The following is a 26,437-nucleotide window of genomic DNA, read 5'->3' on the forward strand; positions in this document are numbered from 1 at the left end:
TTTTCCGGATGAATGAAAATTAAATTAATTTAAAGGGTAAATATTCCTGTCAAAAAATAAATCCATGAAAAATCCTGACAAACCAAAGCAGGAATCGTTTCGAATTGAAAAATAAACAAACATGGCGGCCAATTCAATTGAAAACTGTGATTGGTTTTGGATTGGTTAGTGTTTTATATACCTTGGGTCTTGGGATGGGCTTTATAGGTTTTATATCAATATACCAAAGCGCCGTATGTGCTGAAGTCTCCACTTATCACATGAGATAAGGTAGGCATTTTATTGCCTTGGTCATGGCCGTGCATGATTGACAAAACTATGGAACCACCGACCACGGACCACCGCCTGATTCTGATTCAGCGGGCGCCGGGCGGTCGATTGTAATTTATAAATATTTGGTGTAAAATGTTATACATTGCCACCATACAGCGCCAGCTGGCAAATAATCCATTTACTAGTATGCCCTGACTGAGAGGACTGACTGACTGCGACTTGATGTGGAAGGATTGTAATGGGTTGGGAAGCATAGCCCATAGGCGGCGGAACGGGGAGGGCACTGGGCCCGGGGGCACGTGCCCCACTTTGATTTTGGCATTTAATATTAGCCCTAGGGCTGTTCACGGGCCCTGTGTGCTGTCGGACCGCACACAGCCTCCAAGCTCCGCCCACTGCGTCCCTACGTCAGCCTTCCGTCACCGCACACAGCGATCGCTGTGGTCAGTTGGGACTGGCCACAGCGGACCGTCCACCTCATGCAGCCGTGACGTCAGAACCGGCTACCCATCCCCTACCCCACGCCTGCTGGACGCACCGCACACACCGCACGCAGCAGTGTGCGGTGCCCGTGAACACCCCTCCTATGGGCGTTGCATGGAAAGAATGGGTCCAAAAGTTGGCAGTGGGTCGGACCTGGCAGTGCCCCCCCCCCCCCCTTAATTGAAGGTGTTCTGCCACTACTGGTAGGAACAGCTCAAGACTGCCAACTTCACTAAGTCACAGATATCCTCTGAGCATGACTTCAACCTCATTTTGTTCTAAAATCATAATTCATAATGCTGTTGAATGTCAGTGCTAATGTCATTTATGAGCATGCTGACAGCCCAGCCTACCGCCATTCCTCAGCTTCTTATAGGTTGTGCTCATGTGTGCAGTAGCCAGTAATTCACCAATTCCTTTTCAGCATAGAAGTGTGGTATTACTGAATCTGAGGTGCACACAGCTTTTGAAGGGTAAATTCTGTTGTTCTCCATGTTCTTCAATGTCCTGAATGCAAAGATGATGCTCATAAGGGCAGTAAACATCAAAATTCATTGAGAGGTCATGCAACCAAACCTCATCTGACCCAACCCATCCTGGAGTTCAGCCAGAGGAAAGTGTTAGGTAGGTGTAGGGTGAGGGCTTAGGTTAGGTTAGGTTAGGGCAGCTAAGTTATTGGGTTGGGTGATCTCCCTTCAATGAATCATGATGTTTGCTGCACTAATAAGCATCATTGTTGGATTTAGGACACGGAAGAAAAAAATCATGGAGATGAACAAAAGCTACCCTTATAAAACTGTGTAGACTTAACTTTGCCCTTCTAAAACTTCTAAAACTGAAGTACCAGTAATGCTGGTAGTAAGTTGAAACCATTAAGTTCAAACAAACCCTTACACAATATCTGCCATCTTGTGATACACTAGATGGCCAGTGCCATACTGGCCGGCCCTTGTGGACCTGTGATCTTACGGTACCTGTAACCTAGGTATGTCTGTTAAAAGAATTGAGAGTGTTGAAATGTCCATGTGCACTAAATCTCTAGATGCTAGATGTAACTTTGATCTGTCTTTAGGTAGGTAGGTATAATCTGTCTTGTTGTATACCTACCTAACTAGTTAAAGTGCACATTAAGTGCAGTTCCACATTCTGAGGGGCATTTTTGATTAATCATTCATGATTCAGAGGACGAGTGTGATGCATAACACTTCTTTTTTTCCAGATGTGATGTATAGCTGCTTGGAAGAAGCAAATGTGTTTCTTAGTATGCACCTGCAGCAAAGATTGATGAACAATAAGAAGTTTGTATTTCTTGTTCTTGGTTGTAGCCTGTTCAAATAACAGTGTTTTCAATCTGTGACTTAGTGTGAGTGTGTAATGGCACACTCATGCTATGGAGAAAATATTGAGGCATATGAAGTGCTTGATCCCATAGGCAAAGGAGGCTTTGCTTGTGTATACCAAGCAAGATGCAAGTGGACTGGGGCCCATGTGGCCATAAAAATGATCGACAAACAGCTGATGAAGGCTGCGGGGATGGTGGAGCGCGTGCGACAGGAGGTGCAGATTCACTCGCGCCTAAAGCACCCCAGCATCCTGGAGCTGTACACGTTCTTCGAGGACGAGAGTGCAGTCTACCTGGTTCTGGAGCTGTGCACCAACGGCGAGCTGGGCAAGTACGTCCGCAGCAAGGGCTCACTGACTGAGGACGAGGCGCGCGGCTACGTGCGGCAGATCGTGGACGGCATGCTGTACCTGCACTCCAACAAGATCCTGCACCGCGACTTGTCACTGTCCAACCTGCTGCTCGACAGCCGCTACCGCGCCAAAATCGCCGACTTCGGCCTGGCCACGCAGCTGAGCTCGCCGGAGGAGCGGCACAAGACCATGTGCGGCACGCCCAACTACATCTCGCCAGAGGTGGCCACGCGCAGCTGGCACGGCATGGAGGCCGACGTGTGGGCGCTGGGCTGCATGCTGTTCACCATGCTGGTGGGCCGGCCGCCGTTCGACACGGACGGCGTGCGCAGCACACTCACCCGAGTGGTGATGTCGGACGTGCGCATCCCGCCGACCGTGAGCGCCGAGGCGGCCGGCCTCATCACGGGCCTGCTGCGGAAGCGGCCCACCGAGCGGCTGCCTCTGACGGCTGTGCTGCAGCACCCGTTCATGACGGTGGGACGCGCCGCGCCGTCGGCGGCCGGCACTCGCAGCTGGTCGGCGGCAGACAGCGGCGTCGGCTCGGTGCTCACCACCAACACCACCAGCTCGGCGGAGCAGACGCGGACGCGCCGGCCGCCGCGCGTGCACAGCCTGGACCGGGGGCTCAGCCGGCGGCAGCAGGACGGCGCCGCCAGGGAGGCCGCCCTACCGCCGGCCGGCATGGCGCACCTGCGGCGCCGGTTCGAGCCGCTGCCGGCCCGGCCGCTAGCGCCCATGCCGCCTGAGGAGGCGGCGCCGCGCGATCGGCCGAGCGGCCGGCGGCCCGAGCAGGCCGCCGCCAGCCACCGCAGCTGGTGCGAGCGGCCGCCGCAGCAGGAGGAGTGCTCGTGCCGCTCGGCGTCCCGGTCGGCGCGCTCGACGGACCAGTGCCGCTCCAACACCGGGGACGTGCTGCAGGGTCTCCAGCCGCCGGGCGGCGAGTCGCGACCGCCCATCTCACCGCTCAACACCCGCCGCCTGAAGCCGACCCGGCAGCGCACCAAGAACGCGGTGCTAACGCTGGCCGACGACGGCGAGGTGTGTCTGGAGTTTGTGCGCCGCCGCCAGGGCCGCGACGCCGTGGTGGACGTCTGCCGGATCACCTCGGACGGGCAGCGGATCGTGGTGTACCAGCCGGACGGCGGCGGACCGGTGCCGGTGGGCACTGCGCCGCCGCCGATGCCCCACTCCGGCGCCGACGCCTTCTATAGCTACCAGACACTGCCCAGCAAACACTGGAAAAAGTACATCTACGCCGCCCGTTTCGTGAAGCTGGTGAAGACCAAGACTCCCAAGCTGACGCTGTACACGGACCGGGCCAAGTGTGTGCTGATGGAGAACGGACCGGTGCCCGACTTCGTGGCCAGCTTCTACGACGGTTGCCAGGTGGCGCGACTGTCGGAGAAGGTGACGCTCACAGAGCCCGGCCGCAAGCCGTACACGCTGGAGGACGTGGGCGGGCCGCCGTGCCTCTCAGAGACGGGCCGCTGCATCTGGGAGCACTACCGCCAGTGTCTGAGCCACTGTCAGCAGCTGGAGGCGGCCCTGGAGCGGCTGCAGTCGGCCACCGGCACCGCCGCGCCGTTCGACTGTTTCCCGGCCATCATCGGGCGCCGTCCGTCGAGCTCGGACGGCGGCTCGTCACCGCGTCACGACCAGGAGAACCGCAGTCCGCTGACGCTACAGCGCGGTGCCAGCCAGCTGGGCGCCATGCGCTCGTTCGACGGCTCGGTGGTTAGCGGTCGGACGGCGTCGTCGGCGCCGGCGGCCGCTGCGGGGAAGGCGGCGCGGCGCGCCCACTTCCCGGGCGTGGGCACGGCCACCCAGCTGCCGGACGGCCGGCTCCAGGTGACCTGTGAGGACGGCACCGATCTGACGATCGAGCCGCGATCGGGCGCCGTCCAGCTGCGCGACACGGACGGCCGGCTGCGCCACTACGGCAAACATGACGCGCTGCCGAGCCGCATTCGCCGAGTGATGCAGCAGCTGCCGCACATCGTGCAGACCATTGTGGGTGGGGACGCGCGGCCGCGGCACCCTCTGCGCGACTGAGACCGGCCGCGGCGCGCTGCGGACCCAGAGTGGCGGCCCGGGATCATCAGATCGAGGTGGGTCGGACGGCCATGTCTGGTGGTTCGTGCTCCCCAGTGTGATCAGTGTCTAAGCAGTGATGCCCTGGGCTTGTCACTGGGTCAGTGGGCTGTGCCGGTCACTGCCAGATCGTACTTACTGCGGAGGATGTAAGTATATGACATTCGCTTCAGCCAAAAATGAACAGAACCCTACCGTGCGCTGGCGAAAGTGGCAGTGCAATATCCGAAAGGTTTGCGCTTGTCGCTGTGGTCTTCCATTTCATATATGAATAGCTCATACGTTTCATGTTCATGTTGTGATGTTCGCGTGTCATTCATTCTCATCGTAAGCTTGCAAAGGTCGATCGCAGAGTACAACTTGGCTGCTTTTCTTTGTCAAGGTCGTTAGGGGTTCCCTCTGCCACAGGAATGAAATATTTGCCTGCCAGATGCATTCCGTAAAGAATATGCTTGTATGCCCGTTGCAACGTTAGTGGTTGTTTTTAGTATTCAAGCGAAATTACAAGTGTAGCCTACCACTGGCGTTCCGTATCGCGAAGTGAGGATGGGGTTTCACAGCGCGAGCTATATTAGTTATGTTCACCTTAGCTTAGGCAAACACACATAAGTTGGTAAATACAACCGTAACGTTACGTGCGCAGCACATCTATTGTTTTATCGTTTGAAACCTCGGACCGGGCATCGAGCATTTGCCTACAGCCAGGCTGGCACTGACACAGGTACGAGACTACATGTGAAGTGCAATAAATAGTTACAAACCAATCCACTAGCGTTATCCAGCGCACTGGAGAGGCCAATTGAAGGAGCTTGGAATTTTCCGAATGAAACTGCACTTCGACAATGCCCTAGGGTCAGCCGCGCTAAGGCCACGATTATTTAGGCGAGGCTTTCAAAGTTTCTCATGCCTGACTTATCACTGCCGTACTTTTCGTTGGCGTGCTCATCGGTGTCAGGTCGGGGTCACCGAAAGCGGGGCACGATAACGTCACATGATATTTGTGAATGATAAACACTGTATTGTTACATACAATAACGTCAAAAGGCGGATATAAGGCGCACATCGTCGTTTGTACATTTTCAGCATAACAACAGACTAACACGGCTCATAAATACATGTCTAATGTAACTATCCTTGCTAGACTATTCAGCACTCGTGGCTACTACAAGACCTTTGGCCTGGATCACGTCAGCCCATCTTCCTACCCCGCTGGGACGCGCTCGAAGGAAACAATGATCTCAGCCTCATGCACAGAGTATCTTCTAAATGTTCTTTATGTCACTTCGCCGTTCACTGGACGAGGCCAGCGCCACGTTCGGGCACATTGATGCGCTGTTTGGTGTGACAACCGTGAACCACGCCCCGGCCCCTGTTTGTTCCGGTTTGGCCGTGACGGTCCCGTAAACGCGATACATTTGAAACCTGAGTGACGACGCCTGCCGAGAAACGGTACCGGCGGACGCCGGACTGCGGACACAAGTGACAGGAACACAATTCAGTTTACACTTGCCACACAAGTAACTGAAATAAGGAGCCGGATGACCATTCCTGTCAGTAACATCCGCTATCGGCACGACTAGAGCAAAGGATATCGACGGCATGCGGGTAGTGGGACTCTTCCGTTGTCTTACGGTGGTATTTACCCTTGAGTTGAGTTGAGAGTTGAGCCCAATAGCTTCATTTTGACAGCAAACCATGTTTAAATTATCTCCAAAATTGACATTCCTAAATCCCACCCCACTGAGGCCAGTGTTGCTAGTAAAACTACGCACATCACTGTCGGTCTTAACAGCACAGCCTGAAGTGAAATGTGAACACCATCTCTGCACCACAGGAATGTACCCAATCCAACCCAGTTCCCTTCTCGATGATAACATTTCAGCGTCCCCTGAGCCTCAGCCGGCTAGCCAAGTCCGCTCCTCTTCCGAGTCTTCCGGTGGGCTGGTGTAGAAAAGGAACCATCTCAATAACTCTGCTCTCTTTCTATGCGAATGGCATCGCCCAGGCTACTGTTCTTTCTAAACAGAGCGCAAGGGGGTCGCTGGTCCTGACTCGTGTTCGCTATGCTGCCGGCATCGGCTCCGCCTCCAAATTGCTATACGGGTGGCTTTGTCACTGGCTCCCATTTGCTATTCGGGAGCCGCCTGCTCCGTTTCCCGCCTCTCCACAGTCCAGTGACGCCGGAGCGTCGCCCTCTAGCTCCCGTTCGCTATACTGCCGGCGCCTGCTCCGTCCCCCGGTCGTCCAGTGACGCCGTAGCGTCGGCCGGCGCCACGCTGACAGTCTCCGAGCGGGTGCCGTCGGCCTGGTCCCTCGCCGTCCGGTGGTAGGGCGTGTCAAACAGCAGAGTGAAGGCGATCACAGAGACGGACAGCAGAGACGTCATCAGCATGTAGTAGTCTGAGGAGACATGGCGGGGCGGGTATGTCAGACGGGGAGGGGATACTGGCGGTCCAGTCGTCGACAGCTAATCCATGTCACCACCCAGCGTTCGGCCAGCTTTGATCCCCTGTTGGATCACTACTCTGCCTAATAGGTGAAAAGTGCTGACCACATAAACTCACTGGTGTAGTCGAGCGACTTTGTACGCTACTAACTCACTGGTGCAGTCGAGTGGCTCTATGACGCTACTAACTCACTGATACAGTCGAGCGGCTCTATGACGCTATGAACTCACTGGTATAGTCGAGCGGCTCGACGGCTCCAGCCGCTCCGTCCACAGAGCACACCTCGTACTGACGCGCCGCCTCTGAGACGGGACGACCCATGACCGTGCCGAGCACCACCAGAGCGGCGCCCACCAGCGACCCTGGAGGCAGGGGGAAGTTAGGTCAACACCAGAGACCCTGAGCGTAGGGGTGGTCAGGTCAGGTAAACGGTGACCCTGGAAGCAGCGGGAGGTCAGGACACCACGAGACCGGCGACCGTGGGAGACCGTGGGGGCGTAGGGGTAGGTCACGTCCCCTCAGAGAGGGAGGTCAAAGACTAAAGAGGTCAGGACATATTGGATAGTTCAGTTCATGTCATCCAAAAGTAAAACACTAATGGCACCAGCATAAATTCTGATGGAGATTAACAGGCCAGATCAGCTTATTCCTGTCGCAGAGAACGCGCGAAGACAAGATCTTTCGCAGTCGCTTCGGGTCCCCGATTCACACACTGACCTGGTATGAAGATGAGTGAGTTGCTGTACGTCTGGTCGATGGGGTAGGTGGCCTCCACGCCGAGCTCGATGACCAGAGGGTACGTGCCGACACCGACGAGGCCGACGAGACCGATGGAGAGGCCCACCAGCCACTCGAGATCCGGGTACCGGGCCGCCTGGCGGGTAGTAGATAGACTGGTGAGACGAGCGTATGGGCAGGAGACAGCGGAACACCGTGGGAACACTTAAGCGAGTTGACGGTCGGACTTGCGAACGAGAACGATCAACAGTCAGGGATGGCATCAAATTTTATCACACAAAACGGCCAAACCACCATCTTTTCTGTCACAAGTTTCTTTTCGAGCAAAAATATGCGATTTGATTTGTGGCCAAAGCAAAACGTTGAGGATGGTGTTTAAGCAAGTTATTAGTTATGATGAAGCTGAAGCACCTTGATAAATCTTGGTAACGCTCCAATGGCACACGCGCAAATAAACCTCCTGATAAAAATCTAGGCTCCCATCCCACCTGGCAGAACATGATGAGAAACACGGCGGTCAGCGAGTAGGAGACCTTGGCCGTCTCCACCGCCCGGCCGGTCTTGGTGGCGATCAGACCCAGCAGGATGGCTCCGGGGATACCGCAGCCGAACAGCAGCGCGCCGCACACGCCCACGAAACCCTGGCAGAAGACGGAATGTGAGGTTTCATTGCGCGTACACGTCTTTCTTTGGCGAATGCACGGTGCAAATCATGCTTATTATGTGTCGGCGAAAGCCGACATTCACAACAGCTGACCCAAAATGGGCTCAATGAGATGGTATGCGTACAGCCCGAAGCTGAAGGCTTTCGCTTGAATAGATTTGATACTGGACAGGCTAAACCTTTAGTGTCTAACTTTTTAGTGTCGGCGGTTTTGCACCCGGCCTGGAATGAAAAGCTAAGTTAGCGTCCCTATCATTCCCCAAAGACATGCATAAGCTCTAGCGCCGCGCACTGACCGTTGAGTAGCCGGTGGTGCAGAGCATCTGGCCCAGCAGCGTGGCGACACCGTTCATGGCTCCGATCGCCGGGCCGAAGCAGATGGACAGTATGACCAGCGGCCGGCTGGCGCACAGGGCACGCAGAGTGCGCAGCAGCGGCTCAGGGGCCCGCCGCTCGGCCGCGCTGGGACTGGGCGGCGTCGGCGGGTGCGACCTGACCGGGACGGTGGCACCGGGTCAGCCGCAGTGGGCGGGTCACTCAGAAACAGCATCTGCAGTTACGAGTCTGTCGCTAATGACACAGCATTACATGTTTTATCAATCGAAAATAAATTTGCACAAAATATTTATCTCCTAAAGTGTCTTTCTTTTGTATTACTTATTGTAGTCAAACCAAACGTTCTACTAAAGCAGTTAATAAAAACGCAAGAGCTCAAGAGGTGGAACTGAAAGTTTTCAAATGTTTCAAAGTGATAAAAAATGAAACAAAGTTTCGTATCACTTCAGGTAGTAAAGTAATCTTGGTTTGTATCACTAGTACGAAGTTTGTAAGTCGCATCCCTGGTACATACGCACATGGTGACGCCTAGGACGGCGGTGAGCGCTGCCACGATGGCCGGTATGGCCCACACCGTGTTGATGAGCGGCACGTCGGCCGAACTCTTCACGTACAGCGGCGTCACCGAGATGCCCAGCATGCAGCCGATCGGGTTAGCTGCCGGCGCACGATACAGGCAGGGTTAAACAGTCGCAGGTCACAATTATGGGCGCGGGGTAAACTGAAGCAGAAGTTCACCAAGCACGGGCTTACGCATATCGCACTACACAGGACAGGGCGACCTGAAATGGGACTTCGATACAAACGGTTGCCTACTAAAGTAGTGTGCGACATTCGCATTGAACCTGCTTGATCTAATGCTCAATCTTGACTAATAGCGGTTATAATGAGGAGTAAGGAAACTGCTGCTAACCGAGTGATGAGAGTAGCTCTGACGGTTCTCTCACTGTGGACTTAGGAGTGCGCTAAGTGTGCCGCAGACTGACCGAGTGACGAGAGCGTAGTGCTGACGGTTCGCTCGCTCTGCGGGTGCCACGCCTGTGAGTAGCGAGTCGGGATCACCAACGTGAACGGCTGAGCGATGGCCGCTAGCACCTGCAACAGATGACTGCCGTCAGATATCGGGACGGACGAGGCATATTTACATGGCGACATGATTGAAAACTTAATATGTTCCAGATACATAGTTGCACCATTTTGCTGAATAGGGGGTCACAAGTGAGCAGTCACGAGCCACGGATTGGTTAGATTCAGCCGATCATGCCGATCACGCCACGGCCGTTCACCAGTAACGTTGCCATGGTAACAGATAGTGATTATTCAGCTGATAGTCGGTGTAAACCGCACACACTCGACAGGTTGCGATAATCGTATCAAGGTTTTAATAACCCTGGTCGTTGTCAAACCTTGCGATGCACTCGACTCTCAATCGACCACTAATCTCCCTGCTCTTAAAGGTGTCTGTCAATAAATCCAAAAGGCATGTGCTCCGAGCGATAGAAGCTAGACTTGGCGATTAGCAACATGATTTCGGGGACAATGATCGATCAATTAATTATTTCGGACTCAGTCGACACTGTGCTTGTGAATGTTGAATATCAGCACCGCTCAGCTACATCCTATCAGTTCCAAATATTAAAACACTCGGTCCCACCCATCTACCACGGGTGATGGGGGGACCGGTCTATCATGGGTAGGGGTACCCATCTACCACCGTCACTCAGTTTGGGCGTCACGTGACAGGTAGCATCATGACCGAGCAGGAACCGTACCGATCCAACCATGGTGATGGTGAAACGCAGGTCGGCCGGAGTCACCAGATCCCAGGTGCTCAGGCCCTTGATGGCCATGCCCACGCCGTTCAGCACGGCGCCAATCACCACCTGAGGGACGGAAACACCTGAGAGACGCGGGCTCAGTGCGACGGCAATGACGTATACGATCTCGTGGTACTATGGTAGGGATGTTACAGGCAATGTGTGGAATCAGGCATTCTATAGAATGCCTAGGCATTCTATAGAATGCCTGACAGACCAGGCATTCTATAGAATCCCTAGGTATTCTATAGAATCCCTGACTGCTTAGGCATTCTATAGAATGCCTGGCTTAAGCTCCCAGGCATTCTATAGAATGCCTAAATATTTTGATTGTCCGAAACACACTTCGAAAATTAGGGGTCAGTGGCAGTAATGCTATTTGTTTACCTAATTTTCATTGTTGGCCTAGGCCGGTCGTCACCTCACACCATTTCAGGGCAATGAGCTGAGAGGAAGCGAGGGAGGTATTGGGCTATGCCGACCACCAAATGGTGCGCCGCAAGCAGCAGCCAGCAGCTGATCCAATTCCGTTGGCACGGGAGAGCCACGGCGCAAGGCACGCGGGAGAGTCACAGGCCAACCAGTCGCTTAAACGGTTACCCTCGGAGGATTATGCTGCTACAGATACGAAGCTGCATTAGAAGAGTGTTGGCTGGGAGCGTGGACCGTAGGCTTGAATCGAAAGTGATTGCGAATGACGATGGCTTTGTTCTGATGTTAGAAATGAAGGTGAAAAATACACCAAAGGTCACATTTTATGTCGTTATAAGCACTTCGTGTAACGACTCTCAATATACATACATGGACAGCTCAACCTACACCGTAATGTCAGAGAATAACCTGAATAAATGGTTCATTATTCCACGTCCGGGCGGTGGCCCGGCCGTAACAAGAGCCGGATTAGGTGTTGTTCGATCTCCCCTTCCAGCTTGACTTCTGGGCCATGCGGTATTCGAAAGGTCGTCAAAGACTCAAAATTATGAAATTTTACTTCAGTTCTTCTTTGGCAATGTTCGAAAGGGTGCCATTTCTAAAACAAATAGCTAAGCCATTTTTTAGGTCAGCCCAATTTTTGTCCATTTTTGGCTCGTAGCCGTTTTCTCCAGTTTGACCTTAAATCAATTCCTTAGAAGGCAAACACCTCCAAAAATGGACGATTTGCCAATTTTTTTCTGTGTATTTTTTTTACCAAAGGCGTTTCCGATATTGACATTACCACCATCGTCTTTCTAGCGTTAAGATAAATACTCTGTACTCTCAGAATGAAATCCTGATACAATTTGACCTAATAAGGTCAGATTGAATACCTGACCGGAAAATTTGACTGAATGAACATTTGACTGAATGAACATAAATAGCTGACCGCAAGGAACGGAATCGAGCCGGTGTTATCAGTCAGGACCGTCCGTCCGACGTCCGTACCTGGCAGAAAATAATAATGTTACATGTCGGTCTGTTCTCATAATCTTATACAACATACACTAATATGTTGGAAAGATTCGTGTATTTCCTAGGCATTCTATAGAATGCCTGAAAATCAGGCATTCTTTAGAATGCCTAGGGATTCTATAGAATCCCTGGTGGGTCAGGCATTCTATAGAATACCTAGGGATTCTATAGAATGCCTGGTCGGTCAGGCATTCTATAGAATGCCTAGGCATTCTATAGAATGCCTGATTCCACACATTGCCTGTAACAGGGACGTTTAAGTGCCTCGGCGGGGATATTGGGAGACGTCCAGCTATTGCTAGAATATGGGGCAACGGGAAATTACGGAGAATAACGTGCACTTAAAACAAACATCAATTATCTATTAGGTATAATATCTACGATGCATGAATTATGTTCCCTGCCAACTGTCTTATAGGAGATGTGACGTTACGGCCCATGCATAATGAGTGTACGCTCCATCGTTACCCAGCAGGCGGGTACAGGTAGCACCTGTCGTTACATTCACGTCAGCTGGCATATCGGGTGTGTGGCAGGTCCCGGACCCTCCTATCCGACAGGCGTATGCCGATAAATGACGCCCTCCTTATCTCATCGTTGGAGTCCGTCGTACTACACTGACAGGGCCGCGACCGGCCATGAGCACAGGGTCATGTGGGACTATTGGACATCAATGATGACGGAGCAAGACAGACTAGGACGAGGCTGCTACTAATAGTGAACTGTTATTTGACAGAAATACAATACAGCACATCATCAAAAATCGAATCGTGACGTCAAACGGCGTCATTGGACTGACTCGCTACTGGCTCAGTAGGGGGCAGTAGAGGATAAGGTTTATGAAGGATAAGGCTCAGGCTCCATTTACGATCCACAAAAATGACGAGCACGCATCATTAACACGTAGCGCAGGACCTCAAGTTGTCAGTTTTCGTCAGGTCTGCTCAAACCTGAAGGAAAAGTAAAAGGAAAGACGACTCGATCATGATGTCTCGGCTTCAGCTGCACTCACCACCCAGCGGAAGCTCCAGTGGTCGACGGCCCACATGATGAACGGCGTCACGATCAGCTGCACGATCATGAACTGGGTCATCTGCCAGTTGATGTTGTCGATCGATGTGCCGTAGTAGTGGGCCGCATAGTTGGCGACTGGCGAGAACGACAGCCATGCCTGTCCGGCGGCCGCGAGAAGGGTTACATGTCAGAGCTCAGCGATGGGTCAGGTCGAGGGCAAGTTGGGGTAATCAGGGTTCAATCCACGGGGTCAGATCGGGAACCAGGCCGGAGGTCAGGTCAGAAGTTGTATAGGTACAGCCAAGGCCAGAGATTGGGATTAGAGATCATTCATCAAATCATCAAATCATCATTTATCATCAAATCAGATCGATTTAAGCACAATGACACCGACGCCACCCACTATTCGCTGAGTCTGACCAATCTACCAGCGTGACGGCGGCAGTCACACGGCGGTTCGGTCATGCATACTCGGCTCACCCGTCCGGCGCCGGGGGTCGGTCAGCAGACTCACCGCTCCGTTGGTGACCTGAGTGACCACGATGACGAACAGTACCACCCAGCGGCGCCGGTAGGAGCGGTACTGGACGGCGGCACCGCCCTCCGCCGGGGTCGCCATGTCGCCCGCCCCGCCCCGACGACCACACTCGCTCCCTTGCGCCGCCGACGCCGGTCACAGAGCGAGTGACGCTACAGTGGGGCGACGGCAACTCCTCCCCCGCGCATGCGCGCTGCGCTCCGTCGGCCGGGTGCAGTGGCGGTCCCAGGTAAGGGACTATGGAGGGCGCGCAAGGCTGGCGGTTCTCACGGCTGGCGCTGTGGAGGTCGATAACATGGTTAGTCGAAAGGAGTGGGGCGGGACGGGGCTTCAGGCAGCTATACCAAGACAGAAGACAGGGTGGCAGAAACAGTTTTTGGAAGCCTCACTTGCAGTTCACTACCGACGCGATCGTTCTGTGACAGTACGAAACCCTGTTCACCAGTAGGCCATATCGAAGACAATTGCGAGAGGGCCAGCCAGGCGCACATCACAGTTAGTCCAACATCATTAGCATGTCAAACAGTAACTTGATAACAGCGATCGAGCTTACCGACTTTACCCCACCTATAGAAGTGAGAAGGGAAAACTAAAACTCCCAGAGAAAATATCGCCTGACCTCGCCGCAAGCAAAGAATAGAACGCTCTACGATGGACCTTGATGAGTAGCCAGTGGGATGAAAGGACCCGAGTCACAACACAAGGGCACGCCACATCTGATGATGTACATCTGTTCCAAACGACCGGTTTTTGACATGGTGATATTAGATCATACCGCGATCACCTGCCACTTTGTCCTCATCACTAGTCAGTCATATGAATGATACGAACGATGAAAGCATCACCCGCAGTCAACAGCACACGTATTACCATGAACGGCTGATAAATGAGTACGAGAGGCGATTCTATCCGCACCGTATAAAAATCACCCCCGGGAGCCGGAGTCATTTTTCTCCCTTGTTCGATATTTAACACCCGTAAACACTAGAACGCCACTTTATTCATCAGAGACGGTCAAATGTCAGATAATGCGATATCAGGCGCTGATATAGGGCGGTTCGTGCACCGGACACTAAAGCGGGCAAAGTAGGTAGTTATATCCATGATCGAGCGAAAAGTTAGGCATGAAAGGCTCAGGCACGTGTATCACCATTAGAGACGTGATAGCTAACCAATGTAGCTGCCGAAAGCGTTTTGCAATACATTGCCGAGAAATACATTATATTTACACACAATCATAGCGAGTACATGCAGTGCGATTTTACCGAAATAATGCGCAATGAACGGAAGAATCTTACGATCGGTCGGTCAACGTATCGTGTCGCCATTGGAACAACAGCAGAGAGCATCCACTCGACAATTTCTCACTCAGTTCGTCACTAAATAAAATGAGTCATCTATCTTCTGGAATGTGTATATACCGAGGACATCATGCAAGCGTCTTATAGCAAGCAGATCAGGGAGGGACGTGAGCCAATGATGCCTACACAGTCGATTGTGTTACCGTACTAATTTCATCAGACGGTAAAAAAGGTACTACCAAGAGTAGGAACTTTTGGCATCGTCTGATCGCAGATAAATAAAAGGAGCACTCGTATAAAAAGATGAGCCCTGACGAGCAATGACATGGATTGATACAAATCACAATAGCGGAGTCTCACAACACGTTCCAAAAAGCACAGACGGCAAAGTCATTCGACCTAACTCAAGGTGTCTAATCGCAGTGGCCAAGACATGTCCAACTTAGACAAGAAATACATCGAGGAAATTAATCACAACCCAAGAGTCCGAGTCCTCACTAGCTCTACACACACCTCTTTGATTATCTCATCACGATCAACACTCATGGCTGCATGTCACAGAGCAGAAATCGATAGCAAAGATCGTCACTAATTGATATGAAACATCGCCGTAGCACGGCGAGCACTTACTGGATATCTCACGGACAAAAAGGGTCCGCCGAAACGCTTCAACAATCATCTCATAATAATCCAAATACCAGCATCATCACGCTCACACACACGATATGTATTGAAACATGAATGGACGAGTCGACACTCACACATGAGGACGGACAAACAGAGGACGGATGGACAACGGTTTCCCATTCACTTCACCACATTGCCACTCCTAACGTCGGTGACGGTAGGAGCCCCTGGCGGCAGTCTCCGTAACCAGCGCGGAGCCCGGCACCGGCCGGCAGCCGAACAGACAGACAGGCGGACGGACGACTTGGTAGCGTCGTCTAGTAGATGATGTTGGTGTTGTTGGCGCCGCGGTCGACCGGCACCTGCACCGTCTTGGGCTTCCTCTGGTGCGTGCCGAACCAGAGCACGCCCATGTTGACGGCATGCAGGAACATGGCGACAAACACCAGCCTGCGGGCGGGGAGAGCCGTCAGGGGGTGTGAGCACGAGCGGGGAGAGACGTCAGAGGGGTACGAGGCTACGAGCATACGAACCGCCCATCGGGGATGGTCCAAAATGGTGTCGACTAGAGACGGCGGCGGTGACTGATCAGAATTCTTTCAGCAAATCACGCTAAAAAAGTTGGAAGTAAACATAATTTCGCATAACTAAAGCTGTTGCAACTCACACACACCCAGAAAAAGTTAACTGAACTATCTATCACCACAGCTGAATTCCGTCTTGTCAATATTGTCTTATGCTCATAACAGAACTAACAAGTTGAGGAGCAATATTATCTCTGACGGCCTCCTGTTACTTAAACAACACTACTCCGAAACACTAAACACAACACACCTGCAATTAATGACGGCCAAAAGTCCCAGTTGGGTGATTGGTTTGGCAGATGATTTATTTCCCTAACCCAAGTGATCTGTGCCGGATTCAACAAACACAGTTTACGCTTCAGTCTACACGAGCAGAACTCGTAAGCTACACGATCGCTGTTTACGTGTGCGATCTCTTCGTCTTATGTTGTGGCTGCACTCAGTGTTACGGATCGGGAGACTGGGGTTCAGTAAATAAGTCACTGGTCCTAGTGCATGAATTCAGTAGTTACTTATGCCACTGACCAATGACCATGCAGCGTCAAGGGTGTGCTCCATCGCGAAATTCCAAGAAGGGTTTCCTGGAGGTTCAAGTGGGAGAACAACAATGCCACCCCTTTTACGTAACATATGACAGTCCAGATGCGAATCTGGTGAGCGGTAGGTTACAAACAAACAAACAAAAAAAAAATGCTAGCAGGCTGATCCGCTTCTATTAAGTAGCCGATCTGCAGTGTAAGACAAATTTCCAGCTTTATGAATCGGCCTCAAATCTAAGCAAGTCTCTTTAGATGGAAAATTCTACCGCGATTATCGTCCACGAAAGGTGCTGCCACCTTCTGTCCGCTGATCGAAGCTCGATCACCCCTTGCCTCCCTTCTGCTCCATAGCGCAAATCTTTCACGGCCACATGGCCAATTTCACGACCGAATGAGACCGAAACGATCCAGTAGCTCACATAAGCCCGTCGGTCTCGGTTACATCACTCACATTCACCGAGTTTAGTCGTATTCGGTCGTAGCCGACCCTGCCGGCCGCTGTGAATCGCGAGCCAGCAGCGGTCGGTGAGGGTATGGGTTGGCCGTGCCTCTCCTGGTCAGTCTGATAACTCGGAAAAGCCAATGAGGTCCGTAGCACCCAACTCTGATTACCGGTGAAAATCAGTAGTTGGTGTAACATACACCAACCCACCCCGCTCAACATATGTAACCAATGTGACCTGCTCCGTTTTGCTCACCAGACAGGAGTATCCGAGCTTGGCCCGCCGCGCACCATCTCGCTCCCGTGAAACCCAACCCGATCACCAGTATCCGCAGCGCCCGGCCAGCAGCGCAGGGTCCCCTCCCCTGTGTAGCCAGCCCCACTATACCCCATCCCGTTCCCCGGTATATCCCGCCCCGCTCCACTCCGCCCCGCTCACCAGTAGGAATATCCGAGGTTGGCCATGCCGTCGGTGGTCCACTGCTGTGTCAGCTCGTCTCTCCACAGTACCGAGTGCTGCAGATGCTGGTGGAACTGAGCGCCCCAGAGCGATAGAGCCAGCAGCTCAAACACCACTGTAACACGGGAACACAAACACCACTGTAACACGACAAACACAAACACCACTGTAACACGACAAACACACACTGGTTAACTGGGCGCCCCAGAGCGACAGCACCAGCAGCTCAAACACCACTGTAATAACGAAAAAACAAAATGCTAAAAATGTAGCAATTAAGTGTACCTAATACGTCACACACACGGCCAGGGATACTTTTATTTCACATCAACATATCTACGTAAGGGTGCATCAGAATTGCTCGAGCATACCTTTCCGTATCCGTAACGGCACCCCGGCCGTCAGCTGAGGAGTTTAGCTGATCGCTGAGTCACGCGGATAATGCAGCCCCACCGTGATTGTCCGCTGATTGGCGTGGGTAGGTGACGATCGACCACCGGCCGGCCGATACAGCTGAGCCCGCCGCCCGCTAACCGAGATAGTCCCGGGGATTCAGATAGCGCACCGACGGCCGAGATACAATGAGTACGCACCTCTGCCACCAGTGGCAGAGAGCTTAGTCGGCCATTACTGAACAACGAACGGGGCGGACTGTGGCCAGTGGACCAGAGCCGATTTGTGCATTACTTCAGCCCACTGTCTGGCCCAATAGGTAGGGTTCATCGACCCAGCGCTGATGGGGCTCATCGTCAAACTGAGCTGAAATAGCCCATAACTAAACTAACTCAGGGGCGAAGCTTACCTGGAGACCCTGTACTGAAGGTGTCCCCTCCTCCCCATCCAGCCCTATGCCGACAATTACGACGGTAAGAACAGACCCCACAGCGCCGCAGTCGCCCTAACCTAACACGTCATTCGCTCGTAACTATCAACTACGGTATATAGGAATAGGATTAGGGACTTGTCAACAAACTGTCCGCCTGCCGTCAGTTGGATCCGCCTCCCCCCCCCCCCTACTATCCCTAACACCTCCCCCCGTCGGACACCCCCTCCCCAGTGCGCACTCACTGGCAATGGCGTTCCACACGTAGAGTCCGATCACGCCGAAGATGGTCTCCACAGGGGTGGTGGCCGTGTTGAGAATGGCAAACATGGCGGCCACGAGGGTGAAGGCGATGGCGGCGCCTAGCATGACGATCGTCGACAGCCACAGGCCATAGCTCATGAACTCGGGCTCCGACTGTGGCACATCCGCCACTGGAAACGGTCGGGGAAGGTCACTGGGGGACGAAGAGACGGTCGGGGAGGGTCACTGGGGGACGGAGAGACGGTCGGGGAGGGTCACTGGGGGACGGAGAGACGGTCGGGGAGGGTCACTGGGGGACGGAGAGACGGTCGGGGAGGGTCACTGGGGGACGGAGAGACTGGGGGGGACGGTGGTCGCTGAGGGATGGAGACGGTCGCTGAGGAGAGAAGAGGACCAATGAGGAGCAGAGAGAAGGTCACCGAGGAACAACGAGGGTCACTGGGGGACACAGAGACGGCCGGGGAGGGACACTGGGGGACGAAGGGGGTCGGTGGAGGACGAAGAGGGTCACTGGGGGACACAGAGACGGCCGGGGAGGGACACTGGGGGACGAAGGGGGTCGTTGAAGAACGGAAAGGTCACTGAGGAACGGAGAGCACCGCTGGGGAACGGAGAGGGTCACTGGGGGAACAAAGATAGTCGCTGAAGAACGGAGAAGTCGCTGAGGAACGGAGAGGGTCGTTGAGGAAGGGAGAGGCAGCGTCAATGGAACAGAGCGGTAGGGTCACTAGGGAACGGGGCAGCCGAGCGGGGGCCACTGAAACGGACCATGGTAAGTCGATCAAGGCTATTGGAATGGAGAATCAAGAGTGAAAGGAATTTAGGATCGTTGTGTCTGTCGCGAACAGAAGCTGGGCAAGGGTGAAAGAAAAGGGTTCCTCTCTTAGAAAAGAGCCATGTATAGAAGTCTTGGCACCTCCAAAAGAGTGGTGGATATACCAAATGACAGTAATCACTATCACATGGCAATTGTCACACCAGCATTGTTGCAAACCAGGTCATGTTAACAGTTTAAGAAATAGAAGAATGAACAGGCAAGCATTCAGTTCTAAAAAGCTGAACCGTCACCTGACATGCGACCTTCAAACGTGCATCAACCCACCAGCCTGCTGAATCACAAAAGGACCCACCGGTAACCACTAGGTTGTGAGTTTACAAGCGTGTGTTGCGACGGTCTACATATAGATTTGGAAGTGTCTGAAGAAGGATTACCTGTCTTAGTAGTTGTAAGGTGGTGTGGGAAGTGCGGGACGTTCAATGTGTGGAGTCACAAGTAGTAGTGTTGGCCCAGTTTTGGCCCAGCTTAAGGGTTTATCTACTGTGTAGCATCTGCTGGGACCGTAGTTTTAGGGCCTTAGTTGGGACGGTGTGCACTGTGTATTGTATGTTGGGAATGGGACGGTGTGTAATGTCTGCTAGAACTGGGACGGTGTGTGAATGTGATGTCTGCTGGGAATGGGACGGTGTGTGCTGTATTCTGTGACGTGTAATGTCTTCTGGGACGGTGTGTGAGGTCTGATGGGACTGGGACGGTGTGTGCTGTATTCTGCGACAGTGCGCAATGTCTGCTGATTGGGGCAGTGTGTGATGTCTGCTGGGACTGGGACGGTGTGCTGTATTCTGCGACGGTGCGCAATGTCTGCTGATTGGGGCAGTGTGTGATGTCTGCTGGGACGGTATGTACATACTGCTGCACCCTGTGACGGTGTGTGCCGTCCGCAGGGTCGGTGTATGATGCAGTATGGGACAGTGTGTGCTGTCTGTTAGGACATTGTGTGATGTCTGCTGGGACAGTATGCACTGCTGCCCGCCTGTGACGGTGTGTGTGCCGTCCGCAGGGTCGGTGTATGATGCAGTATGGGGCAGTGTGCGATGTCTGCTGGGACGGTATGTACTGCTGCACCCTGTGACGGTGTGTGTGCCGTCCGCAGGGTCGGTGTATGATGCAGTATGGGACATTGTGTGATGTCTGCTGGGACAGTTTGTACTGCTGCCCGCCTGTGACGGTGCGTGTGCCGTCCGCCGGGTTGCCGCGGTCCTACCGGAGGAGACGATCTGCTCGGGCAGCAGCGCCAGGCTGCGGCTGACGCTGAAGAGCAGGCCGCCGCCGCCGGACGCCGCCGGCCGGGACGTGCTCAGTGTCTTGGTGTCGCAGCTTATGCCGGGCTTGAAGGAGCCGCCGTTGTTGTACAGCAGGTCCACGATGTCGTCAGTGCGGTCCTCGGCGGTCTTACCGCAGCTGTACATGCAGAGGCTCTCGTTTTTCTGACAGACCACTGGGTCGACAGAGCCGGTGAAGGAGGCGGGGCGGGCGGTTAGTGAGGGTAGGGCGACACATGCAACTGCTGTTAGTTTTGGTGAGCAATTTGTGCTTTTTAGATATGCAACACTACCAGAAATAAACATGCTCTTGTTATTGAAGAGACTGAGCTCCCAGCACCACGCATGAAAGCATAAGCGGGCCTACATGCGATGATCATGCATTGATCGTTAATGTAGTGATCAGATTTACAAAACACATGCTCGTCGATTGCATTTTGAAGAGAAGTAGAGCAGTTGACAAATGCAGCACGCATAAATGCATTGCATTATTAGTTTATGGCTGACATTAGCATATAAGTCGACTGGTTTAAATATTAGCATATTTATCACCAAATTGCGGCAGGGGTAGGATCTTGAGGGTAGGTACCAACTTGTCATGAGAAACATACCAAACCCTCGAGTACAGCACAAAACTGACATGTTAGCAATTTTCAATGAATGTCAATCGTAATGCGAGGAAGTAAGCAAACGCCGACTCCCTTCAAACGGGAAAGTGAGGCGATATCGAGCAGTGGTTATCACGAACAAAAACCATGAAAAAACGCCAAACACAGCAGCTTCCTGGTGAATGTAAATGGTTCCTCATACTACACGACATTGCAAATTTAGTCGTTAGACTTTTAACCAAAAATCGTCACTTTGGTAAATGGTTCGATGCCAGAGAGAAATGCATCGTTTGAACTGCGTGTGGATATCAAATCAGCTCGCGACTGGCGAGAGAGGGTCTCGACAGACGAGAAGGACAGCAATGTCATTTAATTGCGACATGTTTGATGGTTCACTTTCGGTTAAAATAAACGGCGCAGAACCGAGCGTTTGTCACGTGGAGTACTCGTCCTTTGGTGTTCTTCGCAGCAAGCCTTGCTTTGCGCAACACCCGGGCCGACACCCTAACCATTTCGACTTATGCAGCGCTCGACTTCGCCGCCTGTTGACCAGACTCACACGTCAGGGTGAACTGCTGTGCCCCAGCCAGGTTATTTTTGACCGTCTGTCCCTTGAAGAGTCCGAGGTTGATTTCGGCCGTCGGCTGGGGGTTGGAGTCGGAGGCGTTCTTCGGCGCCATACCAGTGGCGGTGACCCAGTACTCGGTGGCCAGCGAGGAGGATAGCAGGGCCAGCACCACACAGCATACCATGAACGAGGTGAACACAGAACCCTTGGCCCACAGGTTCGACTTCATCGCGCGGCCGGTGGCGTGCGTGTTATCAGTCTCTGGACACACTCAGCTCAGCACCGGGAGTTAGCAGGAGTTAGCCGGCGTCCAGGGAACAGAGGCTGGCCGGCGCGAGAGACACAGACACAGCGGCAGCAGACACGGCCGTCCCTGTCCGAGGCGCGCACCTCCCGGCCCGGTATCGGCGGCACCACGGCCAGATAGCAGCCTATCGCGGCACGATGCCCCCGGTGGCCGACCGGCCGGCTATCCGGCCATCGGATAGTGACGTCACCATGAGCGGCCGCGTCACGGCCGTCACAGCAACAATGATAGCGATGATAATTTTGATGATAAAACACGGCCGTGATAACTGGCGAAACCACATACTGCCATTCCCAAAATGTGCCAAAACTTTGTCACAGAAAGTGTCAAGAAACCTTTCCCATCACTACAGAGTTTCTGTTTGGTTTAACACCAATCTGTCGGTCTTATAAATTAAGCTCAAATGTTTGGATAAACGTACCAGAGCTCACGCGAAGGCACAGAGCTTGGTGTGCACTGCGCATGCCCTACCCCTACCGCCCAATCGTGCAATTCCGAAAATTTGAAGCAAAAAAATCGTGCAATCAAAACCATACACGGTCCGTCGATCCGCCCCACTCAACTGACTTCAACTGGCTGCAGCTGCTCCCATCAACCGCAGAGTTCACCCGTCAGAAGTCTCGTATATCGACTACCGAACGCCGGAGCGACTTGGAACCAGGGCTCTAACCACCGGGAGTCCGCCAATCTATTAAAGGAAATAGTTCACTTTTAACATGGGGTTTTGAACTGGAATAGCAGTTTCGTAGCTTGAGCTGAGACTAGCACAAATCAGGAGCTTTTACGGCTCAACGATCACCCTAGACGAAGATATTCCATTTCTCGTTCCGAAAAGAGTGCCTTGCAGAGGAATGTGTGCCTTGCACAGGAATGCAGCCACGTCATCGTCAGCCAATCAGCATGCTGCTTACAGCCAATGCAGCATGCGTAAGTTTGAACTACGCAATATGATTGGTCAACGCGTAATAAGCTTCCGCGTCAAACATTATTTTACATAGAATATAGTTCGTCCTATATTAAAATATAGAAAATAATTGTTTTTACAAAAAGGTTTTATTTCATTTTCTGATCATTTTGAGCATAACAAATCATAAATCCATAGCAAAATACTAATTTCAGGAAAGTGAACTGTTTCCTTTAAATGAGCTGTGGACGGACTATTTCTGCAGGGACTGCGTTATTTATCAACGAATGTAAAAGTGTGGACGATTCCAAGCTCGATTCTGTTGGCCTGACTTATGACCTGGCGTAGTATCTGTGTAAATGTGTGCTCATTTTCGACAAGCTCCTGGAATCCGGACGAACTTGTGCTCGGCCCCTGCGACTAAGACGGGCCGAGGCGGAGAGTGGGACTCCTCCCTCCCCCCTCCCCCTCCGTCACTTAGCACTAAAATGTAATCATCGTCAAGGCGAGGCTCACCAATAGCTGCGACTAAAGGCCGACCCACACTGGACCTCGCATGCGGGTTGCGAGTCTGGGGGTTATGGGTTTGCGGGTATCATACTCATTCATGGAATGAGAACACTATTGTCTTAAACTCACTCTATGAATGCCCTTAAGCCGATACACCTTCAGAAAATTACATATTGTCTCAATAACAGCACAGCAAACCAGCAACCGACACCAACAAATCATACCAAAACTCGCAGCCTTCGCAGCGAGGAAAACCGACTTTTGGAATGCGAGCGAGGTCGCTCGCAGGTCGAAAGCTCGCAGACTCCCTCGCTAGATGGTAGTGCGGGTCAATCAACGTAGATTGTATTCTTTAACTTTAAAGACACCCGAAAACCCATAAACTCCCAACCAACAGGCGAGGTCCAGTGTGGGGCGGCCTTAATAGTCAAGTAGACAAGCAAGCAACGCAAATTTTGTGTAAGGTCAATGACGTGATGTGGCTTTCGTTAACTGAGAAGTCTCGTCGTACGGTCCTATGTGATTTGCTGTGACGGATAGACGGAAGCACAGACTACGTCGGACAATAGTGGGCAGACATGCAGAAAGAGGGACGAAAATACGAACGAACGGACAAACATACGAACAAACGAAGGGACAGACGGACGAACGGACACACATAACATGGACGAACTGAGCCGATGCCGACGGCTGAAGCAGTCAGAGGAACGGACAAGCAGACGGACGAACAGACGGTCAGACATGCCTACAGAATATGGATGGAAGGATCAATTTGCCTGAATAAGGAAATGATGTCCAAGTGGTTTTTGAACAGGCATTGGATTTTGAGAGGGAGGAGTATGCCCCCAAGTCCCAACCATCCACTATCATATACACTTACAGCAATGCTAGTATGACTTCTTGTACTTGTCCAGGAGAATCTTTTATCTTGAGATAAGCCAGCCCAGAATTGCTTAAAGAATACCTTTTAGGTACTTTACCAGCAACAACTTGAAATGGGAGACCAGAGAGGGAGATCACAATCATCTCCACAGTGATGATGTACTTCCTAAAACTTACATAATAAAATGAAATTTCCACTATGTTGAAAAAATAAAGTGAGCTTGACTGACACTGCTGGAAGCCACCACTGGCATGCACCATGCCATACCAACAATTGGAACTTACAACACCCCTGATCCCTCCTAAAAAAAAGCTACAAAACTAATGACTTATGGGTCACAGGGCCAATGACCAGCACTAAGCAGAATCAGGTGGATGCAGAGAACAAATCACACAGAAAAGTTATTTTTGGCAATACTGACCACAGCAGCTTCATCTTCAGTTATTAGATGACATCTGTGGATGACATTCATGTTTTGAATCCCCTTTGCTGATATCAGCTCTGATGAAAATAAAACAAATATTAACATCTTGAAAGATGAAGAAATTATCTACCTCTAAATACTATAACAACCTATTTAGGTTATAAATATTTTCAGAAACTCTTTTCAGTTAAATTGGAAATATTCAGAACTTTCACTTGTCAGCTAATAGGTAGGCACAAGAGAGCATAACAATTAGTTGGATTACTTGATTAGTAGATTTCAGCAAAAATAAAGCACCCAAACCACAGCATCCAAGAATGATTAGTGAAAGAAGAAAAACAATTGTAGGTACTTACATTTAAATACTGTTGTTCTGTCTCCTAATCCAGAATTGAGAATTTTCTTGCCGTTGAACAGGCCAAACACGATGCTTCCACTTGTAGGATTTGAAATATTTCTCCTGGCTGATGCACTGATCCAGTGGTCTGTAGCTAATGACGAGCTAAGGAGAACAATGATTATGCAGCACACAAAAAATGTGGCAAAAATTGACCCCTTTATCCTGTAACTGGTCTTCATTATTCTTTTTCTTTCTTGTTGTTTTTCGTCAATGCTCGACACTTCTCACTGAGCTTCAATCAGAACTTTCAAATTAAATAGGTAGACCTTCAAGAAATAACTTTTTTTACTCTAACACAGCTAGTTTATATGTCCCTGGCTGCCTGGCACAACCAACACAACACAGGCATAAGATGATTCACCGATATTGTTGTTTGTGTTTCACACACTTTTGACTTTGAAGGCCACTTTTTTGTTTCCACGCCGGTCGCACCAGTGACCAGATGATCTAGTTACCTGAAATTCCTCACTGCAGTGCATTTATCAAATACCCAGATACATAGGTACAGGTATGACAGTAAAGAAAATACTTGAAATCTAACGCCGAATTAAAAAAGTTCCGGCAAACAACACACAACCGCAGCGTCCACCTCCTACCACTTTCACTGCGCAGGGTATATGCGCCAACACTGCGCAACTAAATGTCTCTTATGCACCACAACAGTAATCAATTTCTAGTACCTCTAGCGGCAAACCTTGGAACTACGCAATCTACGCTCTTCGCGCTATTCCGCTCTCCAGTCTCCTCGGCTCCTGCACTCTCGTCCGCAAGCGTAGACGGCGGAATGGGGAGGGCACCGGGGCACCGTGCCCCCCTTTGACTTTGACTTTTTAACCTTAGCCCTATGGGCGTTGCATGGAAAGAATGGGACCAAAAGTCGGTAGTGAACAGTGAACACCTTCACCCCCTATTTGAAGGTGTTCCGCCGCTACTGTCCGCAAGCGTATTCCAGATTCCAGGGACGTCGACACCGGTCCGACTTTTCCGACTAGTCGGACCACTTTTTCGACTAGGCGGTGCCCTGCTGTGGCTCGCGGGGGCCCTGCTGTGGCCGCGGGGGCCCCTGTTGGGGCTCTCGGGGGCCCAGCTGCGGCCACGGGGGCCCCTGTCTAACCTAACCTAACCTAACACCTGGGGGCCCCCAC

General features: G+C 52.1%; 4 protein-coding genes across 9 annotated transcripts in view; 1 reads left to right on the plus strand and 3 right to left on the minus strand.

Moving 5' to 3' along the window:
• LOC122363801 (SRSF protein kinase 3-like) overlaps window positions 1–714 on the minus strand; it is a 62,699-nt gene extending 61,985 nt beyond the window's left edge. For both annotated transcript variants that reach the window (XM_043333501.1, XM_043333495.1), the window contains exon 1: window positions 681–714. The gene's annotated coding sequence lies outside the window, so the exon portion shown is untranslated. The remainder of the gene's footprint in view (window positions 1–680) is intronic.
• Window positions 24–6,540, plus strand: LOC122363804 (serine/threonine-protein kinase PLK4-like). 3 transcript variants are annotated; one of them, XM_043333513.1, is made up of 2 exons: window positions 24–36; window positions 1,976–6,540. In XM_043333513.1, the coding sequence occupies exon 2, from the start codon at window positions 2,131–2,133 to the stop codon at window positions 4,504–4,506; it is 2,376 nt and encodes a 791-aa protein (XP_043189448.1). In that variant the 5' UTR covers window positions 24–36; window positions 1,976–2,130; the 3' UTR covers window positions 4,507–6,540. The 3 variants fall into 3 exon arrangements, with proteins under 3 accessions (XP_043189448.1, XP_043189449.1, XP_043189447.1); XM_043333514.1 differs by lacking the exon at window positions 24–36 and adding an exon at window positions 127–164; XM_043333512.1 differs by lacking the exon at window positions 24–36 and adding an exon at window positions 133–270.
• On the minus strand, window positions 5,527–14,401 carry LOC122363805 (solute carrier family 49 member A3-like). The gene is made up of 10 exons (XM_043333515.1): window positions 13,525–14,401; window positions 13,009–13,167; window positions 10,503–10,613; window positions 9,717–9,825; window positions 9,249–9,387; window positions 8,691–8,886; window positions 8,219–8,371; window positions 7,710–7,866; window positions 7,223–7,354; window positions 5,527–6,945 (listed from the first exon to the last, which is right to left on the minus strand). Exons 1-10 carry the CDS (start codon window positions 13,627–13,629, stop codon window positions 6,755–6,757), a joined length of 1,452 nt encoding a protein of 483 aa, XP_043189450.1. The 5' UTR covers window positions 13,630–14,401; the 3' UTR covers window positions 5,527–6,754.
• A 129-nt stretch (window positions 14,402–14,530) lies between these two features.
• LOC122363806 (clarin-2-like) lies at window positions 14,531–25,897 on the minus strand. Of its 3 annotated transcripts, XM_043333519.1 has the most exons (6): window positions 25,249–25,267; window positions 24,890–24,923; window positions 20,631–20,864; window positions 18,570–18,758; window positions 17,481–17,616; window positions 14,531–15,926 (listed from the first exon to the last, which is right to left on the minus strand). In XM_043333519.1, exons 3-6 carry the CDS (start codon window positions 20,833–20,835, stop codon window positions 15,794–15,796), a joined length of 663 nt encoding a protein of 220 aa, XP_043189454.1. In that variant the 5' UTR covers window positions 20,836–20,864; window positions 24,890–24,923; window positions 25,249–25,267; the 3' UTR covers window positions 14,531–15,793. The 3 variants fall into 3 exon arrangements, with proteins under 3 accessions (XP_043189454.1, XP_043189453.1, XP_043189452.1); XM_043333518.1 differs by lacking the exon at window positions 24,890–24,923 and having other exon boundaries at window positions 25,249–25,897; XM_043333517.1 differs by lacking the exons at window positions 24,890–24,923; window positions 25,249–25,267 and adding an exon at window positions 21,856–22,287.
• Window positions 25,898–26,437: the final 540 nt, after the last annotated feature.

The sequence above is a fragment of the Amphibalanus amphitrite genome, unplaced genomic scaffold (genome assembly GCF_019059575.1).
Source record: "Amphibalanus amphitrite isolate SeventyFive unplaced genomic scaffold, NRLGWU_Aamphi_draft 000640F_arrow, whole genome shotgun sequence".
Lineage (NCBI taxonomy): Eukaryota > Metazoa > Arthropoda > Thecostraca > Balanomorpha > Balanidae > Amphibalanus > Amphibalanus amphitrite.

Coding starts and splice junctions, on each gene's coding strand:
- LOC122363804 (XM_043333513.1), top strand. CDS start 2,131: ATGGCACACTCATGCTATGGAGAAAATATTGAGGCATATGAAGTGCTT.
- LOC122363805 (XM_043333515.1), bottom strand. CDS start 13,629: ATGGCGACCCCGGCGGAGGGCGGTGCCGCCGTCCAGTACCGCTCCTAC. Junction 7,867..8,218: donor TTCTCATCATGTTCTGCCAG/GTGGGATGGGAG, acceptor ACTACCCGCCAG/GCGGCCCGGTACCCGGATCT. Junction 6,946..7,222: donor CGAGCCGCTCGACTATACCA/GTGAGTTCATAG, acceptor ATGTCTCCTCAG/ACTACTACATGCTGATGACG.
- LOC122363806 (XM_043333517.1), bottom strand. CDS start 22,093: ATGAAGTCGAACCTGTGGGCCAAGGGTTCTGTGTTCACCTCGTTCATG. Junction 17,617..18,569: donor CGTGTGGAACGCCATTGCCA/GTGAGTGCGCAC, acceptor CCCGTGTTACAG/TGGTGTTTGAGCTGCTGGCT. Junction 15,927..17,480: donor AACCTCGGATATTCCTACTG/GTGAGCGGGGCG, acceptor CCCCGCCCGCAG/GCTGGTGTTTGTCGCCATGT.